Source organism: Conger conger, chromosome 3 (assembly GCF_963514075.1).
Source record: "Conger conger chromosome 3, fConCon1.1, whole genome shotgun sequence".
NCBI lineage: Eukaryota > Metazoa > Chordata > Actinopteri > Anguilliformes > Congridae > Conger > Conger conger.
The window spans coordinates 19,845,794-19,865,085 of NC_083762.1; the positions used below are offsets into that span (position 1 = coordinate 19,845,794).

At 38.9% G+C, this 19,292-nt stretch overlaps 2 protein-coding genes and 1 non-coding gene across 3 annotated transcripts; 2 read left to right on the plus strand and 1 right to left on the minus strand.

Annotated features, from left to right (window-relative positions):
* Positions 1 to 153: 153 nt before the first annotated feature.
* Positions 154 to 6,801, plus strand: mblac1 (metallo-beta-lactamase domain containing 1). Its single transcript, XM_061235201.1, has 2 exons — positions 154 to 754; positions 3,472 to 6,801. The coding sequence occupies exons 1-2, from the start codon at positions 332 to 334 to the stop codon at positions 3,721 to 3,723; spliced, it is 675 nt and encodes a 224-aa protein (XP_061091185.1). The 5' UTR covers positions 154 to 331; the 3' UTR covers positions 3,724 to 6,801.
* Positions 6,438 to 13,045, plus strand: LOC133124211 (uracil nucleotide/cysteinyl leukotriene receptor-like). Its single transcript, XM_061235200.1, has 3 exons — positions 6,438 to 6,571; positions 7,847 to 8,342; positions 8,721 to 13,045. Exons 2-3 carry the CDS (start codon positions 7,866 to 7,868, stop codon positions 9,291 to 9,293), a joined length of 1,050 nt encoding a protein of 349 aa, XP_061091184.1. The 5' UTR covers positions 6,438 to 6,571; positions 7,847 to 7,865; the 3' UTR covers positions 9,294 to 13,045.
* On the minus strand, positions 9,769 to 9,840 carry trnaw-cca (transfer RNA tryptophan (anticodon CCA)). Its single transcript has one exon. It is a non-coding gene; the product is annotated as a tRNA-Trp (tRNA).
* Positions 13,046 to 19,292: the final 6,247 nt, after the last annotated feature.

Genomic DNA, 19,292 nt, shown 5'->3' on the forward strand with positions numbered 1-19,292 from the left:
TGTGGGATTTAAACTATAAAGTGCACTATATGGGCATTCGCTAGATATGGATTAGCAATTGAGCCATTTCGGACACCGCCAGTCAATGGTGCGGTGTCGGAGAGGAAGAGGCCGTCTGTGGCCAAATATGTTATATGCTCCGCCTCTTCCTCTCTGGTGTAGCTGCCAATTAAGTCACTACTCACTGTGATGGTTTCAGCATAGACCACAGATTCTCCATAGGTTATTTGGTTATAGCATCGCGACCTGTTCTGGGTCTTTCAAACAGAAATATAGCTAGTTACATAAACAGTGAGCGCTTAAAAGCATATTTTCGAATTCCCCCACCACTATGGCCCTGCCAGAGAAAGTAAATTCAGCTTGTGCTCTTACCACCGAGCTCTTGAAAGTTGGCCCGGATATAATGGGCCAGCCGTACAATATCTCCATATTAAAAGAGGGTTACTGTTTACCACAGCCAAATGGATCGACACGAGCAGACGGCACCATATCTCTACTGCAGGGACCAAAGATAATTTTGGTAGATACAGGCGGACCCTGGGATCGGGACTTCCTTTTGGTTCGATTAAAGGAGAAAAGTATTGATCCAGATGACATAAATATTGTGGTCGGCACTCATGGACACTCAGACCACGTGGGGAATTTGGGGCTATTCCCTGGAGCGACAATGGTTGTGGGGTGCGACATTAGCCAAGGAGACCTTTACTTGCCCAACAAGCTGGCTGAGGGAGAACCATATCCTATTGATGAACACGTGAGTTTGTCTTTGACCTTAAGTTACGCCACTCTGTACTGTTTGTTACCTAACGTTACTGTTTAGTGAAAAAGACAGTAGGATATATTTACACTCACTGACTTGTAACACATTTAGGCTTGGGGAATTTCCTGACTCTAACATTAGCAAACCATGCCTGGGACATAGCTGGCAGGGTTGTAAGACAGACAACGAGGCTGATGGCGTTACTGTAATTTCACAGAACAGTACTTTTGCTGCGATTAATTTGCTGCATCAAGCATACAAAGCCAAGCCTCCCAATTAACGGATCGGTGCCTATTAGACCAGACAGGCAACGCGTCACCGCCATAGCCGTTATCTTTTGACAATATCCCATATTTTTTTTTAATTAGCTTAAAGTCTTTTGAGCATTTCCATACTAAGTTGGCATTTTAGTATAGCAAAATAAGTTTTTTCACAAGCATACATATACATTTTGGTTATTAAAACAGTATTTATTAACACATGTGGTTCTACTGCACGTCGCCAAAATTCCACGTTCCAAACGAACTTCCCTTCGTCGCAAAGCATTTTCTACGGTGGTTTCCTTAGCTCAATGCTATCACAGCTAAGAAGTACAGGCCGCCATTACAGCTGAGTTGTTTCTACGGGTCGTTGCATAGTCCTGAAATGACAGACTCAATGAATCAATGATGTGGCCGACACTGACCCCCTGCTGTTTGCGTTTTGAAAATACCACATGGTACTTTAAATATATAACATAAATATATGATCATGTTAGTATTTGTGTTTATAATATTACATTAATACATATACAATTTAGGGGTGTAACGGTACACAGAAGTCACGGTTCGGTTCACACCGCGGTTTGGTACAACGAGAAAAAGCAACAAAAAACCCCAAATGCTTAAGGCTACGCTTCTTTTAATTCATTTTGAACAATTGTTCAAGTTAGTTTGTTCCACCTAGTGTCGTATAGTCCTCCCGAGGCAGTTGTTAGTCGATAATTTTGCAGTAAACTGTAAAATATAAACAGTGAACATACACTCTCGCATAGGTCATATCTTTATGTAGGGCTAATAAAAAACAAAAGGCAATAGGTCACAATCGGCTGAAAAGCATCTCTTATGGTATAAAAGTACAACATAAATAGAATAATACAAAATAAAACTTGTGGATTGGGTGGAGTGTTTCTTTGTTCCAAAGACAGAGGAAAATATCATGGAAAATGCCCTTGCTACGTGCGCACGGGACGGAACATTGTAAAGAGGCTTGAGCACTTTTAATAAATATGTTTTCGCATCTAGAGGCTGCTTAAATCGCAGCGGGGATAAGTAATTGGACACTTGTTTTTTGCGTAGCACCGGTGATCAGCGTAATGCTTCGAATATGCTTTAACAAGTTCGATCTGTTTCCGCACACATACCCTACAACTGTGAAACAACGGGAACCCAACATTTTCCCATACAGCTGATTTTGAAGAAGCAGGCGGGTCTTCTAGCTCCTGTGGGTCATTTGCACAAGCCATATTGTGACTGACTCAGTCAGACGCCGATCAGTTTGAGCTAAACTTAGCATGGCACATTGTTACTTGCTAATGGCTTACACCTTAGAGTTTACGGGTGGAACTCACGCTTGTGAATTTCGGTTCCGCATTACGTTTGTCAATCTTCGCACATAGTCTACCGCTGTACCGTTCAACTGCATGCACCGAACCGTAATGTCCGTACCGTGAATACACGTACCGTTACACCCATAATATACATATATCATATTAATACATTTCAATAACATCTCTTTATTAGTTACATTTTAAACACAAGCATAATCTCAATTGAGGTTATGGACTTCCAATTGTACTTAAGTGTCAAGTAACATTAGCGAGATAAGTTACGTTATTTAAAATAAAGAAATGTATAAATGGTTAATGTAAATATATTCAAATATAAATGTAAATATATTAACAATAACAACCACAAAAAACAATACTAGCTTAATAATATATATATTATTGGTGGCGCGATACTTTCAGGTGCTGCAGCGGGTCATGGAGGATAGTGGGTTGAGGGGGAAGCCCATCTACAATTACGATGAGTCTAGGTTCCAGATGGACAAGAGCAGGCAGAAAATAATAACATCCAGAGGGTCAAAACATGCCTACGTGCAGGCACCTGGCACCAGGGACCACCTCTCACTCCTGGTGTGCTTCAATACTGCGGGAGAACCAGTAACCAGTTATTTTCTTTTCTACGAAGAAGCTTGTGGTTCATGTAGCACAGCTCGTCTAGCAATCAAATATGAATCATAATTCAGCAACTGCATTGCTTATTTCTCACCTCAAATCTTTTCCAAAACATATTTAAGTGGACAGTTTAGGAGGAAAAAGAAAACAGCCTACCATATTGTTATGTTTTGCTCAATGAACAGCAGTCTTCCCAATCAGGTACCGACCATGTCCCTTGTTCTTGTTAATCCCAATGGCCATCTATCTGATGGAACCCACCTACAGCACCGTATCTACTGTATTATAATGGACATCGTCCTTTATAACATTTGTTTGAAGGTAGGAGGGCTTGTTGAAACTGATGTTGCACACCAGTATGTATGAAAAAAAGTAAGATAAATAAGAATACAAAAATGTTCTTGCATGAGGCCCATTGTTCACCAAGCATCCAGTATCCTTCCTATCATTCTTGCCTTAATGTACTAATGTACTGCTATTTTTTCTCCACTAGGTGTCAATACTGCCAACACCAGGTCACACTGGCCGAGATGTAAGTGTACTGGTGAAAGGAACCTCAGTGGGGACTGTGCTGGTGGCAGGGGACTTGTTTGAATGCTGCACTGATGGTGACACCTGGCGGGAGCTTAGTGAGAATCCAGCGGTACAGGAGGTCAACCGTCAAAAGGCTTTGCAGACTGCCAATGTAATCATCCCAGGACATGGTGGCCCATTCAGAGTGTGCATGGATGTTGGGGGCAGATAACTGATATAAAACAGAATTGGGGCACTCTAACAAGCAGGTTAAAATTACTGTTTTTAATTTCCTGTTTTCCCCCAATCATTTTCACAATTCTGATGAGCCATGTTCCTATTGTAGGCCTACTCAACTTGAAACAGCAGCTGAGACATACTTTAGCTGTTCTGTCCATGAGCTGTCAGAACTTGTATGATAAGGATTTTATCTGAAGTGTCTCTGTGGAATAAACCTCACTCAGGAACACATTTAAAAAAACTTTTTATTGTTACTGTGCCTATGACAAATAAGCTTGAAACTGAACTCCATCTGATTCTCCCTGTGAATTCACCTCCAGGATTATTGGCACCTATCTTTGGGTGCTATATGGAAAACTATGCATATACAGTTGGCTACATTATTAGCAACCCTGATTGGCAATGCAGAATGCTGATGGATGACAAATGGATTTTGAATGCTTTTTTATACTTAAGCAGAGTAAATTAAGAAAAATTGTAAAATTTCCTGATACTTGGTGGAATCCAATAGATTTTATCCAGTGCCCCTGGACCTCTGGAATTAAAACGACCTAAAACATCACTGACCGCATCTCTGTTTCAACACCAAATATACCGATGCTGTATCTGACCAAAATACTAAATTTCATCTAATCTGTACACAGCATTTATATTTACTTATATTTATTTTATATTTATTTTAAATGACCAAATGAGACCAAAATGAAATAAGATACAGTATCAGCATATTTGTCATCGAAACAGAGATGCATAAAAGGAGATGTGTGTCATATCCAGAGTGAAATTTGGTTGTTTGGTCAGTGATGTTTTCGTAAGTGAAGTTTCAGGCGCTGCCACATTGTACAATCAAGCCAGAGACTGCACAGTAGGGAAATTGGAAGCCCTTGTATCAGCATTAAGTTTAAAAATGTGACTCGTTCACTAAGCCTAGAGTATAGCAGCAGAGTATGAACCAAAAAATTGCTGCCACTAGTAACATCCATTGCACATTGTCGGTCACTGGACTATAAACTAGCCTTTACTGTATTGTCCTAATAACACAAAAACTTGCTGCATTTTCTTGTCACATTTTCATCATATTGTTACCACTGAATTACATTGAAAGGGGTGGCTGAAGCACCTAAACTGGAGCTGACCGCAGTAGCACTAGTAGTGTCTCTGAACAAGACCAGGAAATGAACTTCAAGCCTGTTTTTGGCTACTGGATTTAACCTTGACTTTCCCCCAGGCAGTTTATGGGCCCTGTCATTAATTTCTGTGCACGTGCATGTGCACTGCTAACATACAAGGTGCAATAAATTCTCTGGACTTTTCAACCCCCAGCCTAAGATCAATATTAAAAGGACCACATGCATATTGCTTGTGTTTTTGAGCTTTTCATATCATCCTGGAATTTTTGAATTGTGTTCCATATGGTAGAGGAAAGTCTAAAAAATATGTCTAATAAATACCTAATGAAGTGCTTACTGAGTGTATATTTTACCGTTTTAAAGATGAAGGGTGGTCATCGATTTGATTACAGTTTACTGCTCTTTTTTAATTTAATTATAATTTTTTTAAAGCAACTGGACTTTACAGAATGTCCCTGCAATTCTTAAACCGTGATCCCTGGATTATTTATGGCCTCCCTCACCATCTTCCTCACCATTTGTGGGGACAACTTGCACTCCTCTTCCTTGCCTTCACAGTTTTAAGTGGTATGTTTAGCCATTTATGACTTTTTTGTCACAGTCAATTACCATCTCCCTCTTCTGAATTAAGTGATGTGATAGTTCCTTTAGACCAAGATTAACTAAATCAAATGTTATTGCCAATTTCACTTTGATTTTGGATTGTAATCCAATTTGGATTTTGATTGGAGTAGACATCTATGATTTTACATGAAATTAGATAATAAAAAACATTGAAACATGAGACTAAAGTACTAAAGTTTTCCCCTATGTTCGAACATAACGTATAGAGTATTGTGTATGTTGTTTATGATAAGCAGCCTTTTGTCTTCATTCTCATTAAGGGTGCCAATAATTCACCGGTATTTGGTGAAAATGAAGTACATTGTATAATAGGCTAGACATTGCTTTGGCTTTCATTTTAGTTTACAGACTTAAAACCTTTGCCCAAGTGCATTCTTTGTGAATACAGGTTGGCAAATACATGTACTTGTGTGTCTGCTAATAAATGTCGGTAAGCTGACATTCAGAGAAGCAGGCATGAGTGTTCAACAGTTTAACAGATTAAATGTGTCTTCAAGACGGAGAGCTAACTGTAACCACATGACTAACCTTAGCTAGCTAAATGAATATAACCAGAAATAGCATAATAGTCCATAAAAGGTAGTCTAATTTAAATGAACCTACGTTAGTAAAATATTCTAACATTCTCAGCCGGTTGAAAATAGAACGATACATTTAAAACGCTTACTTCTCCAAAACTAAAGAACGGAAATATCTGGTTTCTTCAATGGCCTCTTGTGCAAATTGCATATAAAAAAATAGAAAGCGTGACCGACCGCCATGTGACTCCTTTAAATTAACTTATTTGTTGATGTTTGTGAAATGGCATACCTAGTGTTTGCACTTGTTTTGCCAGTACGTGAGCTTATAATTTATGGCTCTACAGACTTGCAATATAATTTGTGAAAAGCTGTCAAGCTTGGTTGGTGAGGATTTTACAGGAATTCCCATAAGGGAACTTCCCATGCTGCTTGTTTCTTGTAAGCTTCTTGTGCTGCAACTTGTGAGTGTACGAATCACTGTTTAGATAAAGGGCAGGCCAGAGTAGAAAAAGCACATTCCTAGTACACTAGTCTGAGAAGGTGAGACCGGAACTGCTGCACAGAGGTAAATATGCAGCTTTTTATTCCTGTACTTTAAAAAGACTGGCTTATATGAATCAATTTTCAAATGACTGTAATAATTTCTTGTATGCTATGAAAATTATGCAACTTTGGTTATATGTTGAATGCAAAAAAGGGTTTAGGGTGGGTACTGTATTTCCTTTTTGTTACTCTGTGCATCTTTTTGACAGTCCTCTGTGAAGCACTATACAAATAAAAAAAAAATTGATACAGGGTCATATTAATGTATAATCTTTATTTAACTGAATATTGATTAAATGCTTTAGAAACTGAAAGAAAGTTAGTGATATATATTTTCATGCAATTAATGTTCATTTCCACATGTGCCATTTGGTATGCTTTTAAGTATTTGTTGGATGGCTGTTATTTATTGTTAAAATCTATTTACAAGCATATGGCCACAATGGTTTTGTATTCTAAATGAAATCATAATTGGATTATTAATTCATTATTGGAGATTATAGACTGCTATCTGACAACAAAGTACCTTCCTTGAGCATGTGCTGAAAAATCAGATCTCAAAGTGGGCTTACAACCTTTCATCTGTATCATGTACACTCAAGTGTGTTATATATAGAATCATATATCAATGTATATATTGCATTATAATTAACATCAAACACGTATCATAAATGCTATAATGAGTGAAAGTATATGTCCAAAATTAATCACTGCCCCTCCCCAAATAAACACAGCTGTTATATAAAGGAGCACTGTCACGCTTTCTTCAGTTGATCTGTCTCTCTCACTTACACTATTCTTCCTAAAGAATTCCGGTTCAAAATGGTAAGGCTGTATTTCTTCGTCAAAATCAAAAAGCTTGTTCTCTAACTCTGCGAAGTCAGAGCTGTCCGTCATATCGCTCAGGACGCCCTAGTCAGGTTCCGTGATATTTGTATGCTAACATTAACGTGTTCGCCTTGATGGGTGGCCATCCATTAACCAGTCTCGGTGTCCAAGGGTGGAGTTAGAGTGCCCGTTACCTTCTGGGAAACACAAGCTGGACATTCAAGCCAAACACATCCAGTGACGTCACTGGACATGTTTGCCCTTATAAGTTTTGCCCCATATTTAGGAAAGGCTACACTGACAGCGATTTTAAAAAGGCCTACACACATAATTTAAGCATTTAATTAAAATAATCTCAACTGAAAAAAGTGTGACAGTGCTCCTTTAATGTAATATCACTAAAGCAGTTAATGGTTTACTGTAATATTAGTGACCTTATATTTGATTGCCTTTTCTTGTATTGTCACAGCTAGGGCAAGACTACCACCATGTCTAGAGGAGTTCATGACAACACTGCTCAGCTGATGAACTTTACCCAGTCTAACTATTCTAATGTGACCAAAGGATGTGAGGGGGAAAGAGCAGATTTCCAGTACCTGTTATTGCCAGTTGTGTATAGCCTGGTTTTTGTGCTCGCAATGACTGGGAATTTGACCGCCCTGGTCCATTTCCTGCGCACCAGGTCAGCCACCCATCCATCACACATCTTTTTGGTCAACCTGTGTGTCATTGATCTACTCTTTGCCCTCACTCTGCCTTTTAATGTAGTCTACCATGCCCGCCAAAATGACTGGCCCTTTGGAGAGGCAATGTGCAAGATTAATGGTGCACTATTTTTTGGAAACCTGTATGGCAGCTCCCTATTTCTCATGCTCATTTCACTGGACCGCTACCTGGCTGTTTCACATCCACTTCGTGCTCTTCGAATGCGCAATCCCAAATATCGGATTCTACTGTCCTGCTTGGTAAAGTTTCCCATTCTTGAATATTATAACATATTTTTTTGTATGCACATATGGGCAATTGGCAAATAGTCTTGCATATCCAGTATGTAATATATTGAATATCCATATATAATTCTTATAGTCTCAAACCAAATCATTTAATTATATTGTAAATGTATTGTCCAACCTTTTTGGAAAATTGGAAAGCATTAGCAGAGCTAAGGTTGCGTCTGGATGAAACCATTCATAGTGGTTGCACAGTTAGCATGCAGACCATACACTCAGTGAGCACTTTTAATTTGAATGAAAAGATCAGTAAAATAATTAGTTATTTTAACCATGTTGTTTCTTATCCTACTTTTCATGAACACTCTTCTCTGCTACGTAACTTGAATACAGGTGTGGACAGTCCTGGCCTCGGTAATTCTGTACCTCACTCTGCGTGGTCCCCTGACCCGACCATTCCCAGCCACCGGCCACATCGCCTGCATGGAGAACTTCTCCTCTGAGTCTTGGCGTGGGCGGATCTCCTCGGTTAGTCTCCTGGCAGCTGCACTTGGCTTCTTCCTGCCCCTACTTGTCATTGCTACCTGCTACCCACTCATAGCCTGCAAGCTACTGGCACATGCCCGGGTCATGGAGCAGGGCAGTTCCAGCAGTGCCACGTCCTCAGTTCTCTCTGCGCATCATATCACTGGAAAGGTGAAAAAGAAAGCATTGCGAATGGTTCTGTTGGTCCTGGGGGTCTTCTTGGTCTGCTTTGCCCCCTATCATCTCAACCAGCTGGTGCACACTTTGCATAGAATGGCATTGCTCTCGGGCTGCTCCGTGATTCGTGTTACATACCCTGCCCGCAGAGTGGCCATGGCTTTGTGCAGCCTAAACTCCTGCCTGGACCCTGTGGTGTACTGCCTTGCCTCAGAGAACTTCCACTGGGATAGGAGAAACTGGTGCCATAGCCTATCCACTTAGAGGTTTGACACGTGGAACAACTGTTGGTGCCAGACAGGATGGTTTGAGTATCTCAGAAACGGCTGATCTCCTGGTATTTTGCTTGCACAACAGTCTCTAGAGATTGCAGAGAATGGCAAGAAAAACAAAAAACATCCAGTGAGCAGCAGTTCTGCAGGCAAAAATGTATTGTTAATGAGCAAGGTCAGAGGAGAAGGGCCAGATTGGTCAAAGCTGACAGGAAGGTGACAGTAACGCACTAACAAAAGTGGTATGCAGAAGTCAATCTCTGAACACACAAGCATCAAACCTCTAAGTGTTTAGGCTACAGCAGCAGAAGACAAATAAGTCAAAATATGTTTAATAGAGTGTAGATTCACATTATTTTACTCATTCTATATAGCTTGTATATTTATTATTTTACTTCAGCCGCTAATTGCATTATGTATTCCACGGTTTTACATCGAATTTGAATTATTTCTAAAATAGGAAGCAATGACCCCGACGTGATTTGAACACGCAACCTTCTGATCTGGAGTCAGACGCGCTACCGTTGCGCCACGAGGTCCTAGGCTGTAGGGGGCGGACATTGCCAAAAACATCCATCATATAACGACACTGAGACTAGTACAGTTAGTGGTTAAATGTCATATAACTAGATACGACCTTCATGTTGTTAAAATATTGTATTACTTTGTTTCTTTTTGTACAGTTTCTGTAAATGTACTGCTAGTGACAACATTTGCCCAGATTCATGGCTTTGTTTACCGTAATTATTTTCATCAACGCTCGGGGATTTCCGGAGTTTCGCAACTTCTGCCGAGCATTTTACATCCTGTGCATATTTCCCTTTTTCGTTTGACACGTTTTAGGAAGTCACGTGGATTACAATATATGGTGGACTATCTGACAAGATTTTAATTCACATCGTGTTCGTAAATTGTTGTCAGATTTTGATCCAATGGTCGGGGAATTTGACATACCGAGGAACCTTAGCAAAATGAGTATGAGTATAACATGAATATTCAAGGAAATTTTAATGAGTGAAATGATATTGTAATAAACCTAGGACAGAGCCTGGCTACGTCCTAGTTGGCCAGCCCTAACAAAAAAATATTTTTTTAAACTCCTTTGGTTGCTTTTTTTGGGGTTCAGGTTTGGTATTTGCTGACCTTGAGATATAGCCCTAATTAGCATACGTCAGTTTGGGCAAGTTGTCACAAGTGAAAGCTTTTTCTCACTGTAAATTGACATACAGAATTTGCTCAAAATTCAATGTGTTTAATCTAGTGTTTAATCAGCAACTAGGTTCCTTGTAGTAGTACTAATGTTATTGTAAATGGATTATTATTTATACATATACTTTAGAGCAGCAGACATATCCCTGGATTACACAAAACAGGCTTTTAGCTGAGTCTAACTATCAAATTGATGTGTGCACCCAAGGTCAGGTAATTTATATGTGCCAGAACTGTAAACTGTTAGATTAGACTACTACTATTAGTTGTTAATTTCATTTCAGAGATTGTTGATGGGGGCGGGGAAGCTTGCAATTGCTGTCTGTCATCGTAGAGATTATTTACAGGAGATGGGAGGTAAAGTAAATGTTCTGCAGTCATGGGAATTGTTGATGGTAGCTGAGGTTTGCCACTAACAAACGGGATACCAGCAATTCCGCTTTTTTTGGCCTTGCTGGTCCTTTGATGAAGATTTATTTGATTTTTAATTTTGAATAAAAAATAATTGTTTAAAAGTCCAATGTGACAACTTACCCCACATAGTGTTACAGTTTACCCACTGATGAGAATCGCCTGTCCGTTGGAGAGGACACAGGGAGGAAGAATCCACAGAGCAGACCAACAAGCTCAGAGCTCAGAGTGTTAAAAGGTTCATTCTGCACCTTTGCATTCATTACCTTTTATGGCGGTCCCCTTAGAAAGAATTGGCATGGACCTCGTTGGACCATTAGAGCGGAGCACAAAAATATATCATCTTAGTAGGCTATGCCACCTGATATCCGGTGGCGCTCCCCCTCTGCATTATATCTGCTGGGACTATTGTGGAGGCGCTGTCTCATTGTTTCTCCCATCTGGGAATCCTGAAAGAGATTCTCACAGATCAATGCACCTCATTTATGTCACGGACACTGAAAGAGCTGTACAAATTGTTGGAAGTCAGGTCTATTCGAGGTTTACCTCAAACTGAACTGTTGGTGGAGTGGTTCAATAAGACCCGGAAGACGATAATTTGTACGTTTGTTTCCACCGACATCAGAAATTTGGATAAAGTAATTGACCCCCTGTTGTTTGCTGTAAGAGAGGTTCCCCAAGCCTGCACAGGGTTTTGCCCCTTTGAATTATTGTACGGGCGAAGCCCCTGTGGCATTTTGGATCTGTTAAAGGAAACTTGGGAGGAGGGTCCAAGCCAAAGTAAAAATTAAATTGAACATGTGTTGGGCCTGTGAGCAAATCTGCACTCAATAAGCCAAAATAGCACGTGAACATTTGTTCCAGGCTCAAGACCATCGGAGACGGCAATACGACAAGGGAGCTCAATTGCGAACGTTAAAACCTGGTATTGCTCCCAAGTGGCAAGGACCTTTTGAGGTTACGCAGCGTATAGGGGCTGTAGACAGTGTGTCACGTTTCATGCTTGTCATGTCATGTTTCATGTTTAGGTATTGTCTTAGTTATTTTATTGTCATGTCACATATTATGTTAGTCTAGTCTCGCCACGTTTTTATTTTTTATTTCTTGTTAAGTTTCATGTTTAGTTCTTGTTACGATGTATTTTCCAGTCTTGTCATGTCACGTTATATAGTATATTCATGTCACAGTTTGCAAACTTGTTACGTCACGATTTATGTTTGTTTCATGTTAGGTTGTTCCGTTCATTGATTAGCATACACTTTTTTGTGTCTTTCCGCAAACCTTGCATTCATTGCATTCTCTATCTCCCTTGCTGTCGCTCACACTTCCCTAATGGTTTCATTTTCCCATGTTAGGATTGGGTAATACTAACATTCTAACCATGTGTTCATGTTTACCTTATATTTCTTGTGCATGTCATTTACTAATTTACTAATGCTAGGTCAGGATAGGTTTATTACTAATGATTACTAATTATCTTGTTAACTTGTCAATCCTCCACACCTGATTTCCATTTGCATGCTGCTCTCAAGCTAATTGTCTGTCTACACCTGCATAGTTTAGTTTCCATGTCATGTCTTTGCGAAATTGTTGCCTCCTGTTTGTCAGTGCACTTTTGAGCGTTTTTGTCAAGCCATTGTCTACCTGTTAAGATCCAAGCCTGTTTATCGACCATTGTTATTGACTTCTGTTTGTTAACCACTGCCTGCCTGTACCACAAACTCTTGCCTGCTGTCTTTGTGCTTTTGCCCCGTGGAGCGGACTTTGGTCTTGACTCTTGCACCACCTTCGACTCCAAGCCTGCCTACCGTCTGTCTGCACTACTGCCCCGCTGACAGCTTTCCTGGTTACTGGACTTTTTGCATGGCGTACCAATTACGAGACTGCCTTCTCCATCGGTACTGTCCTTTGTTTTGGCTGGATTACATGTGCATGAACTTTGATTGTTTTCAACTACGCTCATGTGTATTTTGCTAGTTCTGGATGTGATGCTTTGACTTATGGTAGAACCTATGCACTTGTAAGTCGCTTTGGATTAAAAGCGTCTGCCAAATGACTAAAATTTAAAATGTAAATGTAAATGGACATTCCCTTAATAAAGCCCTGATGGGACTTTATCACTTCTCTGTTTGTCTGAGTCGTGCATTTTGGGTCCAACCCCCAAGCACCCGTCTCACTATGAGGTGTTTTGTTCTGAAAGGGGAGGGCAATGTCAGATCTACCATCTCAATTTTAATAAATAGACCCTGCCTTGCTAGCCACACCAGATGTCATATCATATGAGCTGGGACTGGAAATTTCCAATTTGAACACGACTCATCTAGTCCTACTTGACAGCAGCAGGCAGAGGTAGTTTGGTTGCAGCAAGGCTTTGCTGACATATTCTCCCCCCTACCAGGAAGAACCAACCTTAGAGAACACCACATACCACCATGGGCACTATACTTAGAAGTCGCCAGTATTGGTTACCTGAACACAAGACACAGGTGGTACAGGAAGAATTTGGCAAGATGCTGGACATAGAAGTAATAGAGGAATTGCACAGTGATTGGTGTAGTCCCATCGTACTTGTTCCCAAGCTATTCCGTGTGGATTACTGAAAGATTTGATGCCTATTATATGCCTCGGGTGGATGAGCTGCTGAATTGGTTGGGCCCTGCCCATTTTTTTAAACACTGGATTTAACCAACAGCCCCTGGCAGATTCCCTTGCCTCCAGAAAGAATTGGGCAAGGTGTTGCACTTAGGAGTCAAGCCGAATACACCCCAGCTGAATTCTGATGGTGGAGGGGTGTGGCAACATAGTCCAGGTTTGTGCCTACTTAACTAGTAGGCATGCTGCTTGCTTTGCCCTGAGCCAAACCCAGCCAACTTGCCACAGACAAATTGTCACCAATGCTTCGATACAAAACATCAGAAAGTAACGCCCCTTGCAAACTATTCTCCCTTTTGCTGCAACAAATATAATTAGCCTGCAAGGGGTATATTACAGTTTTTTGCAATCACTTTGACTCTAATCTCACAAGCTTATGCTCAATGTACAAAACCTTAGACACAACTCTCAAAATGGTAAGCACTTGTTCACCTGTTCAAAACATGCATTGTGCATTCATATCTTTGAAGAAATCTTGCACTTCCAAACTCATTGGTTCAAATTTCTAATTTTTCATGAAATACAATAGGAACATTTGTTTACATCGCCCACACAAAAGATACCTATAGATTCATAGTTGTTTTTACAATACCTTACTATAGCATGAAAAAAATACTTCATACATATTTCAATATGGTCTTTTTGTGGTTCTAAATAAAGGGAATAGTGGAAACAGTGGAAGAGATTGGAATCATTTTTAAAAATCTGAATTCTTAAATGTATATATATAATTATAAAATACTTGATTTGTTTCACAGTTTTACAATGGCAAACAAGCATTTTTTAATACTTTTTTTTTTAGCTTTTCACAGTTAGCACAAGAGCACTGTATGTGGACCAAACTGAATAATTATTTCATTGCTTTTACAAATTTCTACAGTCCAATTTCAAAATCACTAACAGAAAATAGTGCATCGACTGTAATGGCACTGGTAGTTAACGTTTTTTAGATCATTGTTCTATGATTGACACAAAAAATTCTAGTGCTGGTACTTTTCCTTTGAGACATGTTTGCAGTGGTTTGGTAGTTTTGATCCATTTTGTGAATGAAATGAACTGACAAGCCGCATGTTGGTGCAGTTTTATGAAGAGTTTTGAAAAAGTGAATTTTTGGCAATTGTAAACCAAATTTATAGGCACAAAGTGGGAAAAAACTGCAGTGAAAGACACTGCCCTCTACCACCTCTAAGATGAGAAACCAGACCACCTCTCTGAAGGAGTAGGTGGCCATTCCATTGACCACCTCCACCTCATCTTCCTCCTCCTCTCACTGCTGGATCTCTAATCTAACATGGATTATCTGACTGCTCCATGCTGTCACTATGTTGCTCTTACTACTATGTAAAATCAATCATCAGTCACTTGACCACCAGCTTAAACGTGCATGTCAAAAGAGGTTGAAAACCCCTGTGACAAAAGATGGTGATGCAAAATTACATTCAATGATAATGTGATAAAATTGATGCTGTTTCAAAGTAATCGGTGTCAATAGACTTCTTTATCCTAAAACATTCATGATCTAAACATGGAATCTGTTTCCATAAAACTATGCTTTAGGAGTAATGTTACAGTTACTTATAATTTTGAGTAGTTGGATACATTGGTTGTTAGATGCATTGAAAAGACAGAATTTTCTAATGTAGTGTGTATTTCATTTTGAAATGCGAATACTTTGAAAGTTACGTTGAGTGATTGTGAACAGGTGATCTGGTTCTGTGATCAAATTATTTTTGGTTTATCTATAATGTATCCAAGCAACTGAAAAAAGAGTTTTTAAAAATTATTATCCTTTTTGAGTTTTTAAAAATTACCTCAAGGTTCTGAAATTAGTGTCAAAGTGATTGTAAAAAATCAAATTAACTTTATTTGCCATATACATTGACATACAAAATTACGAAATAGTATTTTTTTTAGTACACATAACATTCAGTAGTTATACAGAATATAAACACTGCCAATAATTATAACTATAGTATAAGTGTAATTATAGTTATTTCCAATTTTAAAGACATTAATTAGGTTTGCAGTTTAATCTATTTATTTATATACTAGATGCATGTTTGTGTTTCAGTTCCAATTAAACAGAATTGACTAAACAGACTGCAAACCCTCATGTGAAATCATGTCAAAGGCTTATGAAAGTCACAGATTTCAGATTTCAGTTTTTTGCAACTTGAAGATGCTGAGCACACTTGCGTGTGATTCCTGAGTGCGATTCCTGTGGTACATGGCAGATATAGTCAGTGTCATAATATTTTGCAAGATACATCTTTTCATATTTCAGTTTCAACATTTCACACATCCCACCAGCTGTGAAGCACTGCCATGTCTTTGGACTACAGCCAGGTTGTGTTATTTGCTTTCTTTTTCTCAATAGTGAACACACACACTCACACACATACATGCTATACTTTAATAAATTGGATGAACATGAACACCATATGAAAAAGGACCTAAACTTTGAAGCAACTAAATCACAAATGCAGTGCCATGTATTAAGTGTCAATTAGCAGTATGGTACTGGGATTAAAATTGTATACAGTATTACAAAGATATAATACCCGTAATATGCTGATATTAAAATGTTGTAACAATATACCTATAATCATATAGGTCAGGAATATAATGAGAAAGTAAATAAGAATATCACATATAGTCAACAACAGTCCCATGAGCCCTTTAAACAATCTGAAATAACCTACATGTACTATTATTAATAACTACAGTATTATTCTTACCATTAATTTAATTTCTTACCGCACTCAACTGATCTCCAGTTGCCACCTGCGTCCAATTCAACCATACTGGCATACCATTATTACATTACATTATTGGCATTTGTCAGATGCTCTTATCCAGAGTGATATACAGTTGATTAGACTAAGCAGGAGACAATCCTCCCCTGGTGCAATGCAGGGTTAAGGGCCTTGCTCAAGGGCCCAACGGCCCAACAGCTGTGCAGATCTTATTGTGGCTACACCAGAATTAGAACCACCGACCTTGCGTGTCCCAGTCATTCACCTTAACATCACCTTAACCACTACGCTACAGGCTGCCCAAGCTGCCAGAGGTACTGCTACCTTATAACAACATATTATGCATTACACTCGAGCCAGATTAGCCTTGGCCTCCTCTGGCTGGCTTCCTGTTCCATTTCTTAAGACCCCTCACCTCTGCTCCTTGCAGCTGCAGCTCTTCTCTGACTCAAGTGGTGAAACAACTTGGTCTGATTATAGCTGTATTTACCTCAGTCTCTAATGATGGTTTTCCAGCCATGTTAAATGTTATTTCTCTAAATTTCTTGGATTAAAGAAATTGCTAATTTGCATGAGAAGTTTGATCAAGATTGCATTTCAAGTTCTGTAAAACACCATTATCATTTCATACATAATCTGTTCATCACTGACATCCTGTTTATTCTCTTCTGCTAAAAGAGCATATGTGTTGGGTGGGAGGTTATGAGTGTTTCTCTCTCTGGTCACACTTTGATCATTTATAGAAGTACATTCTTGCCAAAATACTGTTTCTTTCCCCCTTATTTTTATCTCTCTATTCTAACCTTTCTAATCTGTTTTATATCTCTAGAGTGCACTTGATTTCCGTTGTATGTCTGTACAATGACAATAAAGAATCTTGATCTTGATCTAATGTCTATGGTAAACCAGCAATATTAATATTATTAACATTATTACAGTAAGGTTGCAGTGAAAATGAAGCAGCTGAGACAGCCATACTGAGGTTCCCTCATCTCCACTTAGACCATGGAACTTTCTTTCCCCATACCATGTCCTTACAGCTCAGCCCGTATCTTGTTTGGATACAAATTTCCCACTTTTACCTGAATAGTGCAAGACAAAAAGTACATCTAGAAGTGTTGGAATTTAAGGCATATAATAATAAAACACATACAATAGGGAAATTATCAAAATCAAGTATTCATCTTACAGGTGATTAATTTGAGTTGCGTCTTTCAACATCTGTGCGGCAGCAGTAATATATTGCTTCATGCAATAAGCAATTCATTCATTACATTTGAGTCCAGCTTCACACATTTTAATGAATAAAATATAAAAAGATATATCACAGAGTGGTGTTTTTACTATTATGCTAATTGAATTAATTATCATGAAGGTAGGCCTACATATAACAAAGGGAAAGTTCTAACATTGATGCTGATGGTCATAAAGACACAAAGACTTTTACACAAAGTGCTATGATTTGTTGTCATTTGTATTTATCTGATTAAAATTATTGCACTATTTACAGTCCCCTCAAAAAGTATTGGAACAGCAAGGTCAATTCCTTTGTTTTTGCTATACAATGACAACAATTGAGTTTGAGGTCAAAAGATGAGATGACAGATTCAAATTTCAGCTATTATTTCTTTTTTTTAATCTAGATTTCTTGAATAACTTTGAACATAGAACGTATAATCTTTTGTATCAGACCACCCACTTTTTATATGACCAAAGTATTGGAACATGTACAAAGTATTGGAACAGCCTTTTCTTGTTGCCCAGGTGTGTCAGAATGATTGGTTAAACAATAAATAGTTATGATCGTCTACTCTTAGTTTTAGCCTTGGATATTGCCTGTGAAGACTGCATTTGTGTTAAAAAAGATAAACCAACATGGAGACCAGAGAGCTGTCTTTGGGAGAAAAGCAAGCCATTTTGAGGCTCAGAAAAGAGTGGAAATCGACCAGGGGGTTTTGCGAGAGGTATGTAGTTGTCGGTTTATTTGCGATTTGCAAGTGACAAATTTTTGTGAAACGTGTTTTGATAAGATATTGCGATCTGTGAGTGAAAATCATTGCAAATTGATTGACATCCTATGAAATATCATTTATGGGGTAAACCAGAAACACATGACACTTTGACTAACATGTGCCAAAAAAGAAAACCATACATCCAGCATGCAGAATTCCTAGCAAACAATATGTCTTCAATATCTTCTTAGTATCGGCAATACTAAGTAAATACAGTACTGGCAGCAAATACTGCTAGAGGAATCAGAAAAGAGAACTAATTAAAAGCGAATAAAAGGCGATCTATAAAAATGTGTCTACAGTTTAGTGTTAAAAGAAGACAATGACTCAGCTGTTCTAATGTCCCTAGGGGCTGTAACTGAAAAGGCACGATCACCCTTTTTCTTCAGCCTAGAATCTGCAAAGGCAAATAATGATTTGTCTGATGACCCAAGAGGGCAATTAGGTTGGTATGACAAAAGCCTTTAAGTAATTAATATTATAAATTATTAATATACATTACATTAATGGCATTTGGCAGAAGCTCTTATCCAGAGCCACATACAGTTGATTAGACTAAGCAGGAGACAATAAGGGCCCAACGGCTGTGCGGATCATATTGTGACTACCCCGGGGATCGAACCACTGACCCTGCAGGTCCCAGTCATATACCTTAACCACTACGCTACAGGCCGCCCTATAATGTAACATTATAAGTAATATTAATATACCTTGACTTAATACCAATGACATATATGGAGGGAAACAAAAATAAATGGTTAAATGCAGCCATTTAACTTCAATGCTATGCAAACTTTTTGTTCGATGCTATTAACTTTTTCCGATGTCTTGTGGGTGGTGTAGCCATGCCACACCGCATCTGAGAAAATGCAAACAGTGAGTCATCCCCACTGTAGCTGCACCACATAACATTTTTAGCTGAAACAGAAAGTCTTGCCTTTCAGTATGTGA

Coding starts and splice junctions, on each gene's coding strand:
- mblac1 (XM_061235201.1), top strand. CDS start 332: ATGGCCCTGCCAGAGAAAGTAAATTCAGCTTGTGCTCTTACCACCGAG. Junction 755..3,471: donor CATATCCTATTGATGAACAC/GTGAGTTTGTCT, acceptor TTTCTCCACTAG/GTGTCAATACTGCCAACACC.
- LOC133124211 (XM_061235200.1), top strand. CDS start 7,866: ATGTCTAGAGGAGTTCATGACAACACTGCTCAGCTGATGAACTTTACC. Junction 8,343..8,720: donor GGATTCTACTGTCCTGCTTG/GTAAAGTTTCCC, acceptor ACTTGAATACAG/GTGTGGACAGTCCTGGCCTC.